The following is a 24,112-nucleotide window of genomic DNA, read 5'->3' as shown; positions in this document are numbered from 1 at the left end:
GGCTGGAGTGTGTCAGCAGTTCCTGCAAGAGGAAGGCATTGATGCTATGGACTGGCCCGCCCGTTCCCCAGACCTGAATCCAATTGAGCACATCTGGGACATTATGTCTCGCTCCATCCACCACCGCCATGTTGCACCACAGGCTGTCCAGGAGTTGGCGGATGCTTTAGTCCAGGTCTGGGAGGGAGACGATCCGCCACCTCATCAGAGCGTTGTAGGGAGGTCATACAGGCACGTGGAGGCAACACTCACTACTGAGCCTCATTTTGACTTGTTTTAAGGACATTACATCAAAGTTGGATCAGCCTGTAGTGTGGATTTCCACTTTAATTTTGAGTGTCACTCCAAATCCAGACCTCCGTGGGTTGATAAATTTGATTTCCATTGATCATTTTTGTGTGATTTTGTTGTCAGCACATTCAACTACGTAAAGAAAAAAATATTTCTTAAGAATATTTCATTCATTCAAATCTAGGATGTGTTATTTTAGTGTTCCCTTTATTTTTTGAGCAGTGCAGCACTACCGTTCGAAAGTTTGGGGTCACTTAGAAATCTCCTTGTTTTTGAAAGAAAAGCACATTTTTTGTCCATTAACTTCTTGAAACTCCCCAACCCGGATCCGGGTTTGTGACTAAAGCCTCAGGCTCATTAGCATAACGCAACGTTAACGATTTCTGAAAATCGCAAATAAAATTAAAATAATGCGTTGCTCTCAAGCTTAGCCTTTTCTTAACAACACTGTCATCTCAGATTTTCAAAATATGCTTTTGAACCATAGAAATTGACTAATTTGTGTAAGAGTATGCAAAGCTAGCATAGCATTTTGTGTAGCATGTAGTACGCAACATTTTCACAAAAACCAGATAACCAAATAAATAAAATCATTTACCTTTGAAGAGCTTCTGATGTTTTCAATGAGGAGAGTCTCAGTCACATACCAAATGCGCAGTGTTTCCTGAAAGCGTCTGTGTGTAGGAGAAATCGTTCCGTTTTCTACATTGCGTCTGGCTACCGAAACGAACCGAAAATGCAGTCACCTACAACGTGAAACTTTTTCCGGATTAACTACATAATATCGACCGAAACATGGCAAACGTTGTTTGGAATCAATCCTCAAGGTGTTTTTTCACATATCTCTTCATTGACATGCAGTTCGTGGAAGCTTGCTTTCCTCTCTGTGTCCCATGGAAAAATACTGGCAGGTGACTTTTGCGCACCAATTTCGGCGCAGGACACCGGGCGGACACGTGGTAAATGTGGTCTGTTATGGTCAATCTTCCAATGATCTGCCCACAAATACGTCACAATGCTGCAGACACCTTGGGGAAACGACAGAAAGGGCAGGCTCGTTCCTCTTGCGTTCACAGCCATATAAGGAGATAATGAAAAACAGAGCCTCAAAAATCCTTGTCATTTCCTGGATGCCATCTCATCTTGGTTTTGCCTGAAGCTCACGTTTTAGGGCACGCACAGAGAAGATCTTTGTATTTCTGGACACGTCAGAGTGTTTTCTTTCGAACGGTAGCAATTATATGCATAGTCGAGCATCTTTTTGTGACAAAATATCTTGTTTAAAACGGGAACGTTTTTCATCCAAAAATGAAATTGCGCCCCCAGAGCATCAACAGGTTAAAATTATTGAAAATGTATCAGAAATACAGTGTAGACATTGTGAATGTTGTAAATGACAATTATAACTGTAAGTGGCTTATGTTTAATGGAATATCTACATAGGCGTACAGAGGCCCATTAATAATTAACCATCAGTCCTGTGTTCCAATGGCACGTTGTGATAACTAATCCAAGTTGATCATTTTGAAAGGCTAATTGATCATTAGAAAACCCTTTTCCAATTATGTTAGCACAGCTGAAAACTGTTGTCCTGATTAAAGCAAGTAAACTCTCCTTCTTTAGGCGAGTTGAGTATCTGGAGCATCTTCATTTGTGGGTTCGATTACAGGCTCAAAATGGCCAGAAACATAGCACTTTCTTCTGAAACTCATCATTTTACTCTTGTTCTGAGAAGTCAAGGCTATTCCATGCGAGGAAATGCCAAGAAACTGAAGATCTCGTACAACACTGTGTACTACTCCCTTCACAGAACAGCACAAACTGGCTCTAACCAGAATAGAAAGCAGAGTGGGAAGTCCCGGTGCACAACTGAGCAAGAGGACAAGTACATTAGAGTGTCTAGTTTGAGAAACAGACACCTCACATGTCCTCAACTTACAGATTTATTAAATAGTACCAGCAAAACACCAGTCTCAACGTCAACAGTGAAGAGGCGACTCCGGGATGGTGGCCTTCTAGGCAGAGTTGCAAAGACAAAGCCATATCTCAGACTCGCCAATAAGAAGAAAAGATTATGATGAGTAAAAGAACACAAACACTGGACAGAGGAACTCCAATTATTGGATTGCATGTGAATGCCCAGCCTTTATCTTTTTTTCTTCTTACTTTTACACCTTTTTCTCCACAATTGGTTGTTAACTCTCCTACATTTGGAAGTGGTGAAGTTCTAGAGCCATGTGTTCTCCGAAACACAACCCTGCCAAGCAGCACTGCTTCTTGACACACTGCTCACTTATCCCAGAAGCCAGCCGCAACAATGTGTTGGAGAAAACACAGTGCAGCTGGCGACCGAGTCAAGATGCAGGCACACGGCCCACCACAAGGAGTCGTTAGAGCGCAATGGGACAAGGAAATCCCGACCGGCCGGCCAAACCCTCCCCTAACCCGGACGACACTGGTCCAATTGTGCGTTGCCTCATGGGTCTCCCGATCACGGCCGGCTGTGACACAGCCTGGGATCGATCCCTAGTCTGTAGTGACGCCTCAAGCACTTAGACCGCTGTGTCACCTGGGAGTCTCCAGGAACACCTATCTAATATTAATTTGTACCTCCCGGTCCATGTTGACTCCAATGTATCCCACAGTTGTGTCAAGTTGTCTGGATGTCCCTTGGGTGATGGACCATTCTTGATACAGTACACACGGGAAAAGGTTGAGTGTGAAAAATCCAGCAGCCTTCCCCGTTCAAAGGCACTTACATTTTTTGTCTTACCTATTCACCTCCTGAATGGCAAACATACACAATCCATGTGATAGAATCATTTGTATGTTATAAGATAATGGCTAAAGTGTTCCACTCTGAAACTGTATAACTGTGTGAAATGTATTAGAATTCTAAGACTATAATCCAATAATGTGTGTGTAAGACAAGTTAAGACAAAAAACATTGTGTTACTATGTAGCAAGGTAAGAAATGTATAGTTGAGACAACAAAGGACAACTGAACTGCAGATGACCTAGTTATAACTCTGAAAACTGACAACAGGAAAGAAAGGCCCCTCTAATCTAGGGAGGAGAGGAATGGCTAGAAACTGCCAGGTTGGTAGAAAAGTGATAATCTAGGAATGTGAACGGTGGGAAAAATACAGCCCACCTAAAAGAAAGGGGGAGTTTCTATTGATAAGAATTCAGTTGTGTGTGTGTGTGTGTGAGTGTGTGTGTGTGTGTGTGTGTGTGTGTGTGTGTGTTATAAAAAGACTGGGTTCTCATTTTGAAGTCAGAGTACTGCCTGAGTAAAGGATTGATCTGTTGCAGACTGGGGGCTTTGTCTAATTCTTCATTAACCAGGGTCTTTCAAACTTATAAAATAGTTCAGTTAGGACATTGGGATAAAAATTATCGTGGCACCATGTCTCCTGAGTGGGGCAGTGCTCTAAGGCACTGCAGCTCAGTGCTACAGGCATCACCACAACCCCTGGTTCGATTCCAGGCTTTATCACAGCAGGCCGTGAATGGGAGTTCCATAGGGTGGCCCAGCATTGTCCAGGTTAGGGTTCGGATGGGGTAGGCTGTTGATGAAAATAAGAATTTGTTCTTAATTGACTTGCCTAGTTAAATAAAGGTTAAAAATATAATGCCTCAATTGTCTCAGTTAAATCATTCTTTAACCTGTATCCTCCCATTGATCTACACTAATTGAAGTGGATATAACAAGTGACACAAATAAAGGATCATAGCATTCACCTGGTCAGTCTATGTCATGTAAAGAGGTATTTTGAATGATCAGTGTATAAGACCAGTGCTTATATGGACTATATGGATGTGGGAGACATTTCTTTATTAAGAGTAGTTCTGGATGAAAGAATACTCTTTCTCCAGTTAATGGAGCTTTTGAACAGAGTGAAATAGAGACTGCAGAGAGAACACTCAGGGACTGACTCAACGGTCCCCAGAATCAATGTGAGTGGGTGGCTTGGAAAGTGTATCTTTCCTCTGAGCAAAGAGTAACCGATTTTGTCTATAATCCAGCTAAATTGTGTGGGAGACTATTATGCCTTGTTCAGATTTAATAGCCAAGATGAAATGGCTGTAAGTCTTGGCCTTAACCTTTTACTGTGGGCTAAATCAGTCTTAAACAAATCTACTTTGAAACAAAAGCAAACATGGTTATGGGTTTTTAAAAATGAAGACATCTGTACCATATCAGATATAGAGTTGAAATGTATTCAATTTTGAGTTTGCATCCAAATTTGACATTATATACATCACAGAAGACTGAAATATAACAAAACTGTTTTGACATAGAAACACCAGATTTTCATCTGTTTCTTCGAAATAATCTTTATGAATGATTACATTTTGAAAAATATGAATAACATATTAATATTAAATAAAGGCAGAAAGAAGGCACTTTTGGTCATTGACTGCAGGAAAGGGCTACAAGATGAGACACACCGTGACGGCAAACAGATAAAACCAGCAGTCCTCTGACAAGAATATTGCTGTCATTTTCTGTTAATTTCCAGGCGATTTTATATGTTGGATCATGACCGTTCGTTGACACCCAGCAAGTGATAGCTAACACACCGCAGCCACCCGCTGCTTTTCGACGTTCTTACTTGCATTTTGTCTCAGCTATAAGAGACTTTAAGGACTATTGCTAACTTTTCCTGGGTCTGTGTTCTCTTTCAGGCGTCTCCACTGTACCAGGAATTATATCCACATCCACCTGTTTGTCTCCTTCATGCTCCGAGCCATCAGCATCTTCATCAAGGACCGGGTGGTGTACGCCAGCGCCGGCCTGCAGGAGTTTGATGCGGTGCTCATGGACAACTTCAAGACTGTGGCCATGGCACCACTGGACAACTCTCAATATGTAAGTAGTAGTGCTGCACCTCCTGCCAGCGCATCCCACTCCTCCTCTCCTCCACTCCTCTGCATCCCACTCCTCCTCTCCTCCACTCCTCTGCATCCCACTCCTCCTCTCCTCCACTCCTCTGCATCCCACTCCTCCTCTCCTCCACTCCTCTGCATCCCACTCCTCCTCTACTCCACTCCTCTGCATCCCACTCCTCCTCTCCTCCACTCCTCTGCATCCCACTCCTCCTCTCCTCCACTCCTCTGCATCCCACTCCTCCTCTCCTCCACTCCTCTGCATCCCACTCCTCTGCATCCCACTCCTCCTCTCCTCCACTCCTCTGCATCCCACTCCTCCTCTCCTCCACTCCTCTGCATCCCACTCCTCCTCTCCTCCACTCCTCTGCATCCCACTCCTCTGCATCCCACTCCTCCTCTCCTCCACTCCTCTGCATCCCACTCCTCCTCTCCTCCACTCCTCTGCATCCCACTCCTCCTCTCCTCCACTCCTCTGCATCCCACTCCTCTGCATCCCACTCCTCCTCTCCTCCACTCCTCTGCATCCCACTCCTCCTCTCCTCCACTCCTCTGCATCCCACTCCTCTGCATCCCACTCCTCCTCTCCTCCACTCCTCTGCATCCCACTCCTCCTCTCCTCCACTCCTCTGCATCCCACTCCTCCTCTCCTCCACTCCTCTGCCTGCTCTTTCTCTTAGCTAATGAAGCAAGTTTGTGTTCAGTCTTCAGTCTTTTGTGTGTAAAATATCCTAGCCTATTCATGGATGATAGGGCCTGTTTTACTGAAGTTGCGAGACATAGCAAGCCAAGAAATTGCGAGATACAGCATTCCATTGAGAAATACAGATTGATTGCCGATACATAGGCCTAGTGCATGATTTTGACTCTGTCTGCCTCGTGGCTGACCTGCCTATAGTGTGCCCTTACCCTCCCTCTCTATCCCTCACTAGCTCGCCATGAAAGATGTGATTGTTTGTGTTCTCAGAAGTATCGCAACTAATCAGTCTCCTCTGTTCCAAAAATACGTTGTTAACAGTTTTTTTTTTAAATTGTAGAGAAGGCAAGCAACAGTAGCAAAGTCCTGTATGGTAATACTTTGAGAAGTTAAAAGAGAAGGAAATGCAAACTTTGCGAGGTGGAATTGAGGTACAGTAATGGTATTAAAGGTGCAATGCTTAACCATCTGAAAGGGACGCACCATGAGACCCAAACCATTGCTGGCAACAGCGCAAGTGCATTGTGAATTCACGTGGAATTATGATGATTTTTTCAGGTTTTAACAGAAAACCGATTAAAAACTGGCAGTTTAAATGAAAATGTGTTTTTGTCACTTCCCTAACCTGGACACACGATTGCTCCAACACATACCATTAACTAGGCTAGTAAATGCAACCCTGTGTGAGGGACCTACTTCATTCCTAGATGTTTTCTTCAGTCCACCATGCCTGTGATGTGCGTTTGAATATACAGACTAGTCTTCCATGACTCATGCCCATTCAACCCACTGCACATTTAATGAAGAGCTCGAGCCAGGGGGCTATTTCATTTTTCCTGGTCTTTCCTCAACACCTCAAGATCATGCATGCTGTTGCACTCAAAAAGATAATCAGACTGGCTATGCTCAGTACCCTAAGGCTATAGTCTCCACTTGTCTGTGATTTTTATTGTCCAGCTCTGAAAATGCTCTGTCAGTCTGTCTGTTCCCCTACTGTAGCCTCCTCTGCTCTGTAATTGCTGTATAGACAGGGATAAATACAGCAAACATGTGAGGGAGGATATACCACAGGGAGAACTAGCTTAGCGCTATAGATTGCTAGCCCGCTGCCATAGGCTTTACAGGTGCTACACAGAAAATGTATATTTTCTATAAGGGATAGCTGGTTCAAAGAGTTCAAAGCTATAGAGACTGCCATGTTTTACTTTAATCTCTTTCCTTTGTATAGTAGTTCCTCAGGGCCATTTAAAATGGTTTGTGCTTCTTACTGTACCGTATTTTGTTTTCTGTTTTGTCTTAAGTCATTAAGCCTTAAGGCTGTCTGTTGCATGTCTAATGAGGGCTGGAACATAACAAGATATATTTACAGTGTCGTTTTCCTTTCAAGTGTGAGACACCAGCTGAACTTTTATTAGCACTATGGCACAACGTGACATGCTCATGTCGCAGTGCTTTTGCTCAGAGCTTGGCCAACAAAGCAGTTTCAATGGTTCTTCCCATGGTATGTGCATCTTGATTAAATACTTGTATGCTTTTTGTTTACCCTGTGATTAAATGTGCATTGCTGCAGCTGTCACGGATTCCCCAGTACTAATGCTCATTCCATGCACCAGTTCTGGAGGTCTACGTCACCGGCCTCTAGGCGTCATTGAACTGTCTCATTACGCACACCTGATTCCAATTCCCCTGATTAGTAATTGTATATGTGTGCCCTCTGTTCGGTTATTGTTACCATGTCCGTTGGTCTTGTGAGTACCTGCTCTTTGTTGTTTCGGCTTGCGTGCTGCGTGTATTTTGTACTTGCTATTACGGGTCTCGTCCCGTGTATTGTTATTACGGGTCTCGTCCAGTGTATTTAATGTGTTTGGGTTACATCCCTGTGTTTTTGTAAACGTGTTTGTTTTGGGATTCGTTCCTGTGTCTTTCATGGCATGTTGTATTTTTGGGTGGAGTATTAAAACCCGGCGCTTGTCTCCAATAATTTAAACAACGTGACAGCAGTCTATTGAGAGAAGACAATTGTTTTTAGTTCATTTGTGATGCGATTTCATCTCTGGCTGAATTGTGAGTAGGCTTTTGTTTGAGACTTCAAAGAAGGAAGTTTGTCAAATGATTTTGACTGATCTGACTTTGGTGATTAACAGCAGAATCAGCTAAATTTAATCTCCTCCCTCTCTCGCTCTCCTCCCTCCTCCTCCCATTCATACCCCTCGTTCAGCTCCTTCTATTCCTCCCTCCTCGTCCTCCTCTACCCTGTTTTATACGTAAAGGCTCCTTCCAAGGATGCAGAGTTTTTTTCATATCAGATGTCATGTGCAATGACACACTTTTATGTCATATCATAACTGCCAGCTTCAAAAAGCTGAGCGTTCACATATCACCAACATGAAACACCCAAGAAGCGAGCCTCAAATGGTGACATATTTTGAGGATAACTTCAACTGCCTGGGTCCTCTTCCTCCCTGACAGAAAAACTGACCTAAGTATGTGGAGAAGCAGCTATCAGCCCAGGTTGATCAGAGAGACAGTACTGACCATGCCTCAGAGAGGTGAAACATACTGTATGAGTGACACTTTGATGACTTGTCTACCTCAGATTGGTGAGGAAAAATAGTTACTGAAAGTTGCAAAGATACTGTATGCTATTCTGAATGCTGCAGATCAACTGTCAGAGACAGCCGTTGGAACATATTATACAGTATATTTATAACAGTGGAACAGAGTAAGTGGGAGGACAGAGAGAGAGATTGAATGTCTTAGTGTGGTGTTTGAAGGCCACTGTATTGAGTAATCCGAGGATACGCTTCAATCTTCTGTATGGTGGGGCAAACTCCTCATTCACCTTAGTTTGTTGTGATAATGAAAAAGGTGTCAGAGAGCTTCAAAACTCAAACTTTCTGTGTAATATAAAATGTGAGAAAAAGGTTCAAGGTCTCTAGTAGCACTGTGTCAGCAGAGACAGAGGGAACAAAGAAATTAAGTGAGATTAAAGGAGAGCGAGAGAGAAAGGGAGGTAGTGAGAGAGGAAGATAAATGGAGGTAGAGAGAGGCAGGGAGAGAGAGGGAGAAAGAAAGAAAAAATAGAGAGGAAGAGAGAGAGAGAGCTCCATCAACAGTTTGTGGAGAAGCAGAGGGAGAGAATATTGCGAACTGAACACATTACAAAGTATAGGCTCCCCTGGGGTCTTTAAGACAACACAGAGGATTTTTTTTACTCTTATTTGTCATGCAGCAACTATTTGATATTTCATAAGGAGGCCACAGGCACCAATTCTTACGGGATCATCATCTGACCTCTCCTCAGCAATTATCCTAAAACAAACTTAAAAGCACTGTGGCATAGTTAGATTAGAGACACAAACAGAGACACAAACTGAACTGATCATGTTTTCCTCTGGAAGACGAATTAGTTCATTTTTTTGGCAATGAATCCCCCATTTCTTTCTAATAGCTATTTAAAAAAAATACTATATTAATACAATATATATTCTCATTGTAAGATGTGTCTCACGTTCTGACCTTAGTTCCTTTGTTTTGTCTTTGTTTTAGTATGGTCAGGGCGTGAGTTGGGGTGGGCAGTCTATGTTCTTTTTTCTTTGATTTGGGATTTCTGTGTTTGGCCTGGTATGGTTCTCAATCAGAGCAACTGTCAATTGTTGTCCCTGATTGAGAACCATACTTAGGTAGCCTGTTTTCACTCTTGAGTTGTGGGTGATTATTTTCTGTTGAGTGTTTGTATTCTGCACCAGACAGAACTGTTTCAGTTTCGGTCATTCACTTTGTTGTTTTGTATTTCAGTGTTCAGTTTGATTCATTAAATATTAACATCATGAACACATACCACGCTGAGCTTTGGTCCTCACCTTCTTCCACCAACAATGGCCGTTACAATGTGAGATAAGTCCATATTCTCAGAATTTCATTTCCTTATCCTTTGAGCTCTTACTGAAGTGAATACCTGAATTCCATGTCCTCACTATTCAAACAGCATGTTGTTGTCTGATTGCACTGACTTGGTAAAATTACACATTTGCTAATGTATACAGCTTGAATAGTTATGTGTGGTTCTATTGTGTGAGTGGAAGTCTCATGATAAAAGAACACAGATTGTTCTTGTCTGAAAAGAGGAAGACCAATGATGATGTGACGCACAGGTCCTAATCCAGGTACTTGTCCTCTCCTGTCTGGACTACAGCAACTCGATGTTGGCTGGGCTCCCAGCTTGTGCCATCAAACCCCTGCAACTTATCCAGAATGCTGCAGCCCACCTGGTTTTTAACCAGCCCCCGCTCCTCTGCACACTCCACTGGCTTCCAGTCGAAGTGCTTGTCAAATTTAATTTAGTACACATTTATTCACAAAATTAATCATATAATTGTTGAATAATCATAATCAATAATAATTATTATGAACACTTTGTCAAGGTACCTTAATAAATCCTTTATAATGTACTTATAAACCAGTTATAGAGGTATTGTCAACAAATAAGATTATTTACAAGTCATTTGTGAATGTTTGATTAATGGTTTGACTCACCATTTATATGCATATTTATACATCTGTTTATATATGGCGTGAATTTGTGAGTGTGAGTTCATGCACTTACTAATATCTCAGTTGATGATTAATGTAGACCCTTATAAGCCATTTACTTAATGTAATCTAAAGTGTGCAATATATATTTTATTTGTCTATTTTTTATTTCACCTTCATTTAACCAGGTAGGCCAGTTGAGAACAAGTTCTCATTTACAACTGCAGCCTGGCCAAGATGAAGCAAAGCAGTGCGACAAAAACAAGTTACACATGGGATAAACAAACGTACAGTCAATAACACAATAGAAAAATCTATGTACAGTGTGCGCAAATGTAGTAAGGTTAGGGAGGGAAGGCAATACATAGGCCATAGCGGCAATTTTTAAAATGGTATTTTACCTGGGTTTTGTGGGTTTGGCGACAAATATGTCGCGAGGACCAGCCAACAAGAGCACACAGGTCGCAGTGGTGGGTAGTATATGGGCCTTTGGTGACAAAATGGATGGCACTGTTATAGACTGCATCCAATTTGCTGAGTAGAGTGTTGGATGCTGTTTTGAAAAATTACATCACCGAAGTCAAGAGTCGGCAGGATAGTCAGTTTTACGAGGGTATGTTTGGCAGCATGAGTGAAGGAGGCTTTGTTGTGAAATAGGATGCCAATTATAGATTTAACTTTGGATTGGAGATGCTTAATGGGAGTCTGGAAGTAGAGTTTACCGTCTAGCCAGACACCTAGGTATTTATAGTTGTCCACATATTCTAAGTCAGAACCATCCAGAGTAGTGACGCTAGTCGAGTGGGCGGGAGCGGGCAGCGATCGGTTGATGAGCATGCATTTAGTTTTACTAGCATTTAAGAGCAGTTGAGGGCCATGGAAGGAGTGTTGTATGGCATTGAAGCTCATTTGGAGGTTTGTTAACACAGTGTCCAAAGAACGGCCAGATGTATACAGAATGATGTCTTCTGCGTATGATGTCTTCTGCGTAGGTGGATCAAAGAATCACCCGCAGCAAGAGCGACATCATTGATATATACACAGAAAAGAGTCAGCCCGAGAATTGAACCCTGTGGCACCCCATAGACTGCCAGAGGTCAGGACAACAGGCCCTCTGATTTGACACACTGATACTCTATCTGAGAAGTAGTTAGTGAACCAGGTGAGGCAGTCATTTGAGAAACCAAGGCTGTTGAGTCTGCCGATAAGAATACGGTGATTGATAGAGTCGAAAGCCTTGGCCAGGTCGATGAAGATGGCTGCACAGTACTGTCTTTTATCGATGGCGGTTATGATATCATTTAGGGCCTTTAGCGTGGCTGAGGTGCATCCGTGACCTCCTCGGAAAACAGATTGCATAGCGGAGAATATACGGTGGGATTCGAAATGGTCAGTGATCTGTTTGTTCACTTGGCTTTCGAAGACTTTATAAAGGCAGGGCAGGATGGATATAGGTCTGTAATAGTTTGGATCAAGAGTGTCTCACCCTTTGAAGAGGGGGATGACCAAGGCTGCTTTCCAATATTAAGGAATCTCAGACAATACAAAAAAGAGATTGAACAGACTAGTAATAGGGCTTGCAACAATGGCGGTGGATAATTTTAGGAAGAGAGGGTCCCGATTGTCTAGCCCAGCTGATTTGTAGGGATCCAGCTCTTTCAGAAGATCAGCTGTCTGGATTTGGCTAAAGGAGAAGCAGGTGAGGGCTTGGGCCAATTGCTGCGGGGGGTTCAGAGCTGTTGGCCGGGGTTGGGGTAGCCAGATGGAAAGCATGGCCAGCCGTAGAGGAATGCTCATTGAAATTCTCGATTATCATGGATTTATCAGTGGTGACAGTGTTTCCTATTCTCAGTGCAGTGGGCAGCTAGGAGGAGACATACCCCAAGCGACTTACAGCTGTAATCGCAGCAAAAGGTGGCGCTACAAAGTATTAACTTAAGGGGGCTGAATAATTTTGCACGCCCAATTTTTCATTTTTTGATTTGTTAAAAAAGTTTGAAATATCCAATAAATGTCGTTCCACTTCCTGATTGTGTCCCACTTGTTGTTGATTCTTCACAAAAAAATACAGTTTTATATCTTTATGTTTGAAGCCTGAAATGTGGCAAAAGGTCGCAAAGTTCAAGGGGGCCGAATACTTTCGCAAGGCACTGTATGTTTTGTTCGATAAAGTTCATATTTATATCCAAAAATCTCAGTTTACATTGGCGCGTTATGTTCAGTAGTTCCAAAACATCTGGTGATTTTGTAGAGAGCCACATCAATTTACAGAAATACTCATAATAAACATTGCTAAAAGATACAAGTGTTATGCATGGAATTTTAGATCCACTTCTTCTTAATGCAACTGTCAGCTTTCAAAAAAGCTTTACCGAAAAAGCACACCATGCAATAATCTGAGTACAGCGCTCAGACAACAAAGCAAGCCATACAGATATCCGCCATGTTGTGGAGTCGACAAAGTCAGAAATAGCACTATAAATATTCACTTACCTTTGATGATCTTCATCAGAATGCACTCCCAGGAATCCCAGTTCCACAATAAATGTTTGATTTGTACAACAACGTCCATTATTTATGTCCAAATACCTCCTTTTCGTTCACGCGTTCAGCCCAGTAATCCAAATTCATGAGGCGCGAGCAGACGAAAACTCAAAAAGTTCCGTTACAGTCCATAGAAACATGTCAAACGATGTATAGAATCAATCTTTAGGATGTATTTATCATAAATCTTCAATAATGTTCCAACCGGAGAATTCCTTTGTCTTCAGAAATGCAATGGAACGCAAGCTAACTCTCATGTGAACGCGCATGGTCAGCTCATGGCACTATGGCAGACCTCTGACTCATTCAGCTCCCATCCCCCCTCCTTCACAGTAGAAGCATCAAACAAGGTTCTAAAGACTGTTACCATCTAGTGGAAGCCTTAGGAAGTGCAATATGACTCCATAGACACTGAATCTTGGATAGGCAAAGAGTTGAAAAACCTCAGATTTCCCACTTCCTGGTTGGATTTTTTCTCAGGTTTTTGCCTGCCATATGAGTTATGTTATACTCACAGACATCATTCAAACAGTTTTAGAAACTTCAGAGTGTTTTCTATCCAAATCTACTAATTATATCCATATTCTAGCTTTTAGGACTGAGTAGCAGGCAGTATACTCTGCACCTTTTTATCCAAGCTACTCAATACTGCCCCCCTGTCCTAAAGAAGTTAAGCCAACTCTGAAGTTAATTCATCACAAGATGCCCAGCGCTTCAAGCCAAGCCTCCTCCTCCACACTCACTCACTCTCTCCCCCCTCACTTCCTCTCTCCCCCCTCACTCCCTTTCTCCCCAACCTACACTTGTCTTAAACAACATGCTGAGACATAGCTTGCCCGCCCCATAGCAAGATGTTCTATCCGCATTGCGTGATTGGTGAAGTAATTTACTGTTGCGCTAAATGTAAAAACAAGGTTTAAAAAGAAACAGGAAGGATCGGAATAAACCAGTACTTTTTTTTTAATCATTCAGAAATGTAATTTGCTTGTCGAAACAGTGGAATGTAATTTAGAAAATAATGGTTCTGTTCATAAGGAAACATTTTGAAAATAATTTCAGTTCCAACCATCCCCTGACTGTGACGGATGACATTTAGTAAGTCACTTACCCTACCCTGATCAATGACTAGTATAGTTTACTAGAGAAGTCATCACTGGTAGCAGCCAATGAGCAACAGTAATGTGTCCCTTTCTTTTCGAATGGCTTGGCATTACTGGAACGTGGGCTGGCAGGGAAGCCATTTAGAGAAATGTCACATTGTAATGTTTCCGCTGTCTCCCACTGTGATAGACATGTCTGTAGTGTTTCTTGGGCGCTGTTATTCCCATTTAGACTCTAGCTTCCTCTGGCACCTAACAGACCTTTTGCAGACGCTGAAAATGTGAGTGTTGCGTCTCAACATCTGAGACAGTATAGGCCTCCCTGATACAAGGAAATCACAGAACCAGAACCAGTTCTCTCGACAGAAGAAGGGAACTTTTATAAAGTACCTGCAGTGAGAACAAGTCATTTTTGGGGGAAGGATGAGTTTCAGACAGTGAAACCTTGGGCAATTCCAAAGCTTTATTGCGTTCCTATATTGTAATTTATAATTAATCATTCTTCTTTCTCAATTGTTTTGAGTTTCTCTCTCTCTCCATCTCTTCCCCCTATCTCTCTCACTGTCTCTGTCTCCCTGTCTGTCTCTCTCTCTTTTTACAGATTGGTTGTAAAGTGACAGTGCTGCTGTTCATTTATTTCTTGGCGACTAACTACTACTGGATCCTAGTGGAGGGCCTGTACCTCCATAGTCTCATCTTCATGGCCTTCCTCTCTGACACAAAGTACCTGTGGGGTTTCACCCTCATCGGATGGGGTGAGTGTGTGTCATGATTTTATTTTAATTTACCTATGTCGCTACAGGTTATTCTCATTGAGATGAAAACTATTTTGCAAGGGAGACCTGTGTGTGAGGATGTCATTGTAGGACTGCAGCGTTTATGGGATTTGATTGGGTTGGTGAGCCTTCTAAAAACAAATGTAGTACCCAAATTGTTGTTTACTTCATTTCATCAAGAGCTTTGGTAATCATGCTGTAATATTTGTTATCTACATGCCAGTACACATTGATAATGCACTTTGACACCAGAGACCTATACTACGTGCTTGGTTTGAGGAGTTAGCGTGTTAACTTTGATCAACTCTGAGTTCAACTCTGATAACTAGAAGTGAAAAGAGTACTGAAGTATCCTACTTGAGTAGATGTACTGTTACTATAATAACATTTTACTAAAGTAGAAGGCAAACTAATGGTGTAAAAACGTCTTAAGTAAAATGTAGTTTGTTAAAAAAGTACGCAGAGTAAAAATAATGTAGTTACTTTTGTATAAAAATGTTTACCTTCGCTGTTGTTGTTGTTCCACATGATCTTTTCCATGCAATACATATAAAAAAGAAGAGAGGAAATACACTGAGTGTACAAAACATTAGGAAAACCTGCTCTTTCCATGACATAGTGTCACGACTTCCGCCGAAGTTGGTTCCTCTCCTTGTTCGGGCAGCTTTCGGTGGTCAGAGTCGCCGGTCATCTAGCTATCATTGATCCACTTTTAATTTTCCATTTGTTTTGTCTTGTCTTCCCATACACCTGGTTTCAATTCCATCATTACATGTTGTGTATTTAACCCTCTGTTCCACCCATATCCTTGTCCGGAATTGTTTATTGTAAGTGCTTGTGCACGTTATGTCTGGTGTGCGACGGGTTTTGAACCCATTGTATTTGATTGTTTTGTTTACGATGATTTTTATTATTAAACTGCGCCGTTGTAACAGTTTTTGCTCTGCCGCCAGTACGCACCCCTTACACATAGACTGACCAGGTGAATCCAGGTCAAAGCTTTGATCCCTTACATATGTCACCACCTGTTAAATCCACTTTAATCAGTGTAGATAACGAGGAGGAGACAGGTAAAAGAAGGATGTTAGCTTTGAAACAATTGAGACATGGATGCTGTACTTTGTGTGCCATTCAGAGGGTGAATGGGAGGGACAAAATATTTAAGTGCCTTTGAATGGGGTATTGCAGTAGTTGCCAGGAGCAACAGTTTGAGTGTGTCAAGAACTGCAATGCTGCTGGGTTTTTCACACAACAGTTTTCACATTCTGACCTTTTATTTCCTTTGTTTTGTCTTTATTTAGTATGGTCAGGGCGTGAGTTGGGGTGGGTAGTCTGTTTGTTTTTATATGTTTGGTTTCTGTTTCGGCCTAGGATGGTTCTCAATCAGAGGCAGGTGTCGTTAGTTGTCTCTGATTGAGAATCATACTTAGGTAGCCTGGGTGTTTGTTTCCGTGTCTGTGTTTGTCGCCACACGCTACTGTTTCGGTTTTGTTTATTCATGTTTCTTTTGTTATTTTTGTATTCAGTGTTCAGTACTTTTTTGATTAAAGTTATGGACACTTAACACGCTGCATCTTGCTCCGATCCTTACTCCTCTTCAGACGAAGAGGAGATCTGCCGTTACAGAAACACCCACCAACCAAGGACCAAGCCGCGTAGTAAAGGACAGCAGCAGCAGCAGCAGGAGAGGCAGCGATATTTGGAGAAATGGACTTGGGAGGAGATTTTGGACAGCAAAAGATCCTGGGAACAGCCAGGGGAATATTGCCGCCCCAAAGCAGAGCTGGAGGCAGTGAAAGCAGAGAGATGGCATTATGAGGAAGCCCGAGAGGCAGCTCCAAAAATGTTTTGGGGCGGGGGGCACACGGGGAGTGTGGCGAAGGCAGGTAGGAGACCTGCGCCAACTTCCCGTGCTTACCGGAGTGCGAGAAGGACCGGGCAGGCACAGTGTTATGCGGTGGAGCGCGCGGTGTCCCCGGTGTGTGTGCATAGCCCGGTGCGGTACATTCCAGCTCCTCGTATCTGCCGGGCTAGAGTGGGCATCGAGCCAGTTGCCATGAAGCCGGCTCTACGCATCTGGTCTCCAGTGCGTCTCCTCGGGCCGGCGTACATGGCACCAGCCTTACGCATGGTGTCCCCGGTTCACCAGTGCGGGCTATTCCACCTCACCGCACTGGCCTGGCTACCGGGAGCATTCAACCAGGTAAGGTTGGGCAGGCTCAGTGCTCAAGAGCTCCAGTGCACCTGCCCGGTCTGGTCTATCCAGTGCCACTTCCACGCACGCACCTCCGGTGGCAGCCCCCCGCACCAGGCTGTCTCTCCGTCTTCTGCCTACAGGTTTTCCCGCCTGTCCAGCACCGCCGGAGTCTCCCGTTTGTCCAGCGCCGCCGGAGTCTCTCGTCTGTCCAGCGCCGCCGGAGTCTTCCGTCTGTCCATCGCCGCCGGATTCTCCCGTCTGTCCATCGCCGCCGGAGTCTCCCGTCTGTCCATCGCCGCCGGAGTCTCCTGCCTGTCCAGCGCCGCCGGAGTCTCCCGTCTGTCCAGAGCCGCCGGAGTCTCCCGTCTGTCCAGCGCCGCCGGAGTCTCCCGTCTGTCCTGAGCTGCCGGAGTCTCCCGTCTGTCCATCGCCGCCGGAGTCTCCCGTCTGTCCATCGCCGCCGGAGTCTCCCGTCTGTCCATCGCCGCCGGAGTCTCCTGCCTGTCCAGCGCCGCCGGAGTCTCCCGTCTGTCCAGCGCCGCCGGAGTCTCCCGTCTGTCCAGCGCCGCCGGATTCTCCCGTCTGTCCTGAGCTGCCGGAGTCTCCCGTCTGTCCTGAGCCGCCGGAGTCTGTCCGGCGGCGCCGGACAGGCGGGAGACTCCGGCGGCGCCGGACAGATGGGAGACTCCGGCGGCGCTGGACAGACGGGAGACTCCGGCGGTGTTCATTCACGTTCATTCGGGACCCGTTGCGTGGGTCCCCAGTCCAAGTTTTTCTATGTTTGGTTTCTGTTTCGGCCTGGGATGGTTCTCAATCAGAGGCAGGTGTCGTTAGTTGTCTCTGATTGAGAATCATACTTAGGTAGCCTGGGTTTCACTGTTGGTTTGTGCGTGTTTGTTTCCCGCCACACGGTACTGTTTCGGTTTCGTTTCTTCATGTTTCTTTTGTTATTTTTGTATTCAGTGTTCAGTGCTTTTTTTGATTAAAGTTATGGACACTTACCACGCTGCATCTAGGTCCGATCCTTACTCCTCTTCAGACGAATAGGAGATCTGCCGTGACAACAGTTTCCCATGTGTATCAAGAATGGTCCACCACCCATAGGACATCCAGCAAACTTGACACAGATGTGGGAAGCATTGGAATCAACAATGGCCAGCATCCCTGTAGAACGCTTTCGACACCTTGTAGACTCCATGATATTACTGCACTGTTGGAGCTAGAAACATAAGCATTTCACTGCACCTGGGATGACATCTGCAAATATGTGTACGCAACCAACACATTTGATTTGATTACAATAGCCCAAACACTGACCTTACATACTTATTGTTCTCAGTAACTGAGAATGTAGTGAGTTTGTCAGATGTTCTCAGACCTAAAAAGATGTCTAATATTGAGATGAATTCATATCTCGCTGTACCTATTATGTAAACTCACACAGTTATATGCAAGATTAATTCATTTAAACCAACCCATCTATTGTTCTCTCTCACTTCACACACACACAATAACATTTGGATGAGGCGTAGACAAAACGTTACTTGTGTGAAATCATAGAATTGCCCAATATCACATTCATTACATTCAATCACATAGAATGAATGTTTGCTGGGTAAAACATTACTTTAACTGAGGCCTGAAGCCTAAACTTTACATAAGTATTCATAACACCGTTATGAAGCCATTCATGAAACCTTAATGAGAGTTGAAGTAGGCCTATCATTCATTACATTAACCTTCATGATTGATGTATTCATTCATCATCATCATGTATAATGACCATACATCATGTATGATTATATACATCATGATCTAACCAAATATAATTAGCTAAAAGAAGAATACAATTTGACCCAGATTCTATCGGAGACTTATTGAGACTTACTGAGGCTTTTAAATGAATGTTATCCTTATTTACACAGACAAAGTGCATAGCTAAAAATCCTAGGTCTCTCTAAATGCTGTATGTCATGACCAAGCAAGCTAACATTAGCTAGCTAGTTCAATAACTGACATGCTAGCCACAATAATGGCTATTATCATTGGTTGGTGGTTAGCCCTGCAGCTAGTTAGCTAACTTAGGATAGCTACTAACTGCTACATTTGTTATTATTCATATCTAGCTATCTTACCTCTGTTTTAGCAGGAAGTCAACTCCGCCATCCTGGGTATGCAGCTTGCATTGCATGATTACACTCTCGCCTCTCCTGTACTTAAAGGAGCCCTGGTCACTGAAATGCCGCCATAGATGCTTCTCTTTGTCTTCTTCAGAAGACGCAGACACTGGATAGGTCTACTCCGTCTCTGTCTCTCTAACTAGCTAAATTATTTTTGAATATCTTCATTATCGTTCAGTTTGTGTGCAAAGTTCGATTTGATTGGCCTGTTTTGCGCGCCAAGTGAGAAAATATACACACTAATACACCACAGAGTACATATCTGTAATATCTGAATAAGTACAAGGTTGTCTCTAGTTGTTACACATGATTTAACTATTTAAATTGAAGTTTAACTTTATAGTTACCTATGAGCAATTTCTATATATTTACTTATTACTCAGTACCAAGTGAAAATACTTACAAACAATTTTATTGCAATGTAAAATACCTTACAGGATTTTTATTGTTTTTATTGTTTGATTAATTAGATTAAACAAAGATATTGTCCTACTCAATAACATAAAAATAACTATTCTAGTGTTGACTCAAATCTGTAGCCTATAGTATGGTGAGTAGCTTAGATAGCTAATTTAGAAAAATATAATTGTCTTTTTCTTCCCTTTTTAGCATTACAAGTAACAAGGGAAATTGACAACTCAGTCTCGGACTCTGTCTTCATCTGTTTCTTTTTTGTAAGCATTTTCCCATCCTAGAGTCTAAGAGTTTGTGGTAGAGAAGAACAATGTATGATGATTTAGTATAGACACTCTACATTACCCCTAGTTATCATCATCATGATTTCTATAGTTTAGGCATAGTTTAGCTAGTTATTGTGTTATCCAGCTGGCAATAATAGTACTTACTAACAATAAAAAGTTAGCTAGTGTTTAGCTACATTGAAAAGGAACTCATGTTACTCATAATGTGTTGACACAAGTAGGTAGCTAGCTAACATTGTTATGCTGTGTGTGTCTAAAGTAATACCCCGAGAACAAGGTTCAGGGAAGATAAGAACTAGATAGCCTAGTTGGTAGGCCCAATAAAAATGCAAGTGAACGTTTGCTAGCTAACCAAAACTAGGCTAGCTAGCAAAGCTTCTTCTTCTTCTTTAAATTTGTATTGACGGATCGCAACCGAGAGGTGCATACACCACCACCTACTGTACTGCAGTGTGAAGCAGGTCACGGCCTCCCTATTCATCAAATTCTCTTATCTAGCACTCTGTTTCCGCCTACTGTTCTGGAATGTGAATTCATTACGATTAGTGACACAAAAAGGGAAGGGGAAAAGGATGGACAAAAGGGAACGAAAAATGCCTTACCAACTAACCCTAAAGTCGATAATTAAGGTTGATGTCCTCACTCGCCGCGGAAATCTAATTAGATTAATACAACAATCCCCTTAGAAATCCGTCAGTTTAAGCTAGAGATGTTTTTTTGCGTTGGATGCGTCTCAATCCACTTCATGCAGACATATGTCTCATTTCCAAAGTTGACAAAGCTACAGCAGAGAGGTGTTTATCAGACCATGAGACATCCCAAAAAGCGGTCTTTTCACAAAATCGTCTGTAGCATCCAAACAGTTTGGGCTACGCACTAATAGGCCCCATCTGTGGAAACGTGAGACTCTCACCTTCTTTTGGTCTAGGATGTGCACAAGACTCACTAGACTCGTTTGAAGGTCCTCCGGTACCATTTAAAAAAATGTATGGAAGTATAGAGACTGTTTAGTGCCAAATATGAGGGGTTAAATACAAAATAACAAATGTTTCCTGGTCTTTCTTACATCTCTCAGATATAGAACAGACACTTCAGAACAAACTTCCATTACATTGTTTGGGGGGACTTTCTGTTGTTCCAAGTAGTGATTATGTTATTCCATTTGTATGGGCTAATAGTGGTAAAGCCAAAAATAATTTTAGATTTTTGGGGGGGATACTTCAAGGGGTCTTAAAATTCAAATAGCTAAATGATCCTTGGTACAGTGCCTTGCGAAAGTATTCGGCCCCCTTAAACTTTGCGGCCTTTTGCCACATTTCAGCCTTCAAACATAAAGATATATTACTGTATTTTTTGTGAAGAATCAACAACAAGTGGGACACAATCATGAAGTGGAACAACATTTATTGGATATTTCAAACTTTTTTAACAAATCAAAAACTGAAAAATTGGGCGTGCAAAATTATTCAGCCCCCTTCAGTTAATACTTTGTAGCGCCACCTTTTGCTGCCATTACAGCTGTAAGTCACTTGGGGTATGTCTCTATCAGTTTTGCACATCGAGAGACTGAAATTTTTTCCCATTTCTCCTTGCAAAACAGCTCGAGCTCAGTGAGGTTGGATGGAGAGCATTTGTGAACAGCAGTTTTCAGTTCTTTCCACAGATTCTCGATTGGATTCAGGTCTGGACTTTGACTTGGCCATTCTAACACCTGGATATGTTTATTTTTGAACCATTCCATTGTAGATTTTGCTTTATGTTTTGGATCATTGTCTTGTTGGAAGACAAATCTCCGTCCCAGTCTCAGGTCTTTTGCAGACTCCATCATGTTTTCTTCCAGAATGGTCCTGTATTTGGCTCCATCCATCTTCCCATCAATTTTAACCATCTTCCCTGTCCCTGCTGAAGAAAAGCAGGCCCAAACCATGATGCTGCCACCACCATGTTTGACAGTGGGGATGGTGTGTTCATTGTGATGAGCTGTGTTGCTTTTACGCCAAACATAATGTTTTGCATTTTTGCCAAAAAGTTCAATTTTGGTTTCATCTGACCAGAGCACCTTCTTCCACATGTTTGGTGTGTCTCCCAGGTGGCTTGTGGCAAACTTTAAACAACACTTTTTATGGATATCTTTAAGAAATGGCTTTCTTCTTGCCACTCTTCCATAAAGGCCAGATTTGTGCAATATACGACTGATTGTTGTCCTATGGACAGAGTCTCCCACCTCAGTTGTAGATCTCTGCAGTTCATCCAGAGTGATCATGGGCCTCTTGGCTGCATCTCTGATCAGTCTTCTCCTTGTATGAGCTGAACGTTTAGAGGGACGGCCAGGTCTTGGTAGATTTGCAGTGGTCTGATACTCCTTCCATTTCAATATTATCGCTTGCACAGTGCTCCTTGGGATGTTTAAAGCTTGGGAATTCTTTTTGTATCCAAATCCGGCTTTAAACTTCTTCACAACAGTATCTCGGACCTGCCTGGTGTGTTCCTTGTTCTTCATGATGCTCTCTGCGCTTTTAACGGACCTCTGAGACTATCACAGTGGAGGTGCATTTGTACGGAGACTTGATTACACACAGGTGGATTGTATTTATCATCATTAGTCATTTAGGTCAACATTGGATCATTCAGAGATCCTCACTGAACTTCTGGAGAGAGTTTGCTGCACTGAAAGTAAAGGGGCTGAATAATTTTGCACGCCCAATTTTTCAGTTTTTGATTTGTTAAAAAAGTTTGAAATATCCAATAAATGTCGTTCCACTTCATGATTGTGTCCCACTTGTTGTTGATTCTTCACAAAAAAATACAGTTTTATATCTTTATGTTTGAAGCCTGAAATGTGGCAAAAGGTCGCAAAGTTCAAGGGCGCCGAATACTTTCGCAAGGCACTGTATGACTTCTTTAAAAAATCCATATAATTAGTAGACACCCCCCTCCCCCACCACCACCACTACTCCTCCGGCTTAGGCAGAGTTTATATTCTTATGGGTTAAAACCTCACCACTGTTTCACTACTTGGCCCTATCTGATCATACACCAGGCTGGCAGCCCGGGAGGATGGGACACTGTCGTTCAACACACCTTGTAACTCTTCTGCGGTAAAATCTTTTACACCTAATTACCTCTCTGCAGCTGCCACCACAACATATATTTTCTGTGAATTCCATTCCATTTCATTGGTACAGTTGATAACCATGGTTGTGAATGAAAACAACCTTAGTGAAGAATGTTATTCCTATTACTCTCTATTGGCCTCGGCCTATTCATTGGTAGTCTCTTAGGATCAATCGCCCTGGACACATCTTCATCTTTCATACCTTTTTCCACTTTCTTCCTGTTTTCTTCTGAGCTACTGAAATATGGTTTTCAATTTCTGTGCCTGACGCCTATCAACCTCCCATCCTTGTCCTCTATATTTGGACTCCAGCTAACTATGCTAAATCGTCCAGCAGAATTCATGTATCCAAGAAAGCAAAATCTGCTTTCTCTCTCCTGTGTTGACGTTTTTGACCTACAACACTGTCTCTTTCAAGGCAATCTTTCATGTCTGGATTTTGCCCACTGACCATCTCGACCCAACCTTCACTGACCTTCTCACCTTTGCATGATCTCAGTGTCAACACATGGGGGCATGTTCGAGGTCGTCGTTATTTTGAGTGTGTTGCGCAGATCTTGCAATGATGTATATAAACCCTGGATTACTGATGCTATAGATACAGTAAAGAGGACAGTCAAACACGACCAAAGCAATCGATTTGCAATGGAAATGTGTGGGCCGTTGGGGAGAGATCCCGAATATCCTCATTGCCCCCCAGCAGAATTAGCCTACATTTTGGCTATTATTTCTGTGTATTTCACACTATGTTGAGGTAAAAATCTGAGTATAACACTTGCATGAATGTTAACCCCAACACATATTCATGTTCATGTCATTTTAAACCTTAAACCTTAAAAATTACTTTGAAACGACTATGATGACCATCTATTCTAACCAGATTATATGAACGGGAGTAAGCATTTAACAGTCACTTTCACCCAGTTCTCGTCTGAATCATTCAGATGTTCATTGGCAAACTTCAGACGGGCATGTATATGTGCTTTCTTGAGCAGGGGGACCTTGCAGGTGCTGCAGGATTTCAGTCCTTCACGGCATAGTATTTTACCAATTGTTTTCTTGGTGACTATGGTCCCAGCTGCCTT

At 42.7% G+C, this 24,112-nt stretch overlaps 1 protein-coding gene across 1 annotated transcript in view; it reads left to right on the top strand.

The window, feature by feature from the left end:
• LOC135519574 (parathyroid hormone 2 receptor-like) overlaps nucleotides 1–24,112 on the top strand; it is a 116,666-nt gene that overhangs the window by 44,695 nt on the left and 47,859 nt on the right. Inside the window, exons 6-7 of the mRNA XM_064944809.1 lie at nucleotides 4,984–5,167; nucleotides 14,660–14,813. Of these exons, the coding sequence (XP_064800881.1) occupies nucleotides 4,984–5,167; nucleotides 14,660–14,813 (338 nt within the window). The remainder of the gene's footprint in view (nucleotides 1–4,983; nucleotides 5,168–14,659; nucleotides 14,814–24,112) is intronic.

The sequence above is a fragment of the Oncorhynchus masou genome, chromosome 29 (genome assembly GCF_036934945.1).
Source record: "Oncorhynchus masou masou isolate Uvic2021 chromosome 29, UVic_Omas_1.1, whole genome shotgun sequence".
Taxonomy (NCBI): Eukaryota; Metazoa; Chordata; class Actinopteri; order Salmoniformes; family Salmonidae; genus Oncorhynchus; species Oncorhynchus masou.
This window is presented reverse-complemented; position numbering and strand designations above follow the sequence as displayed.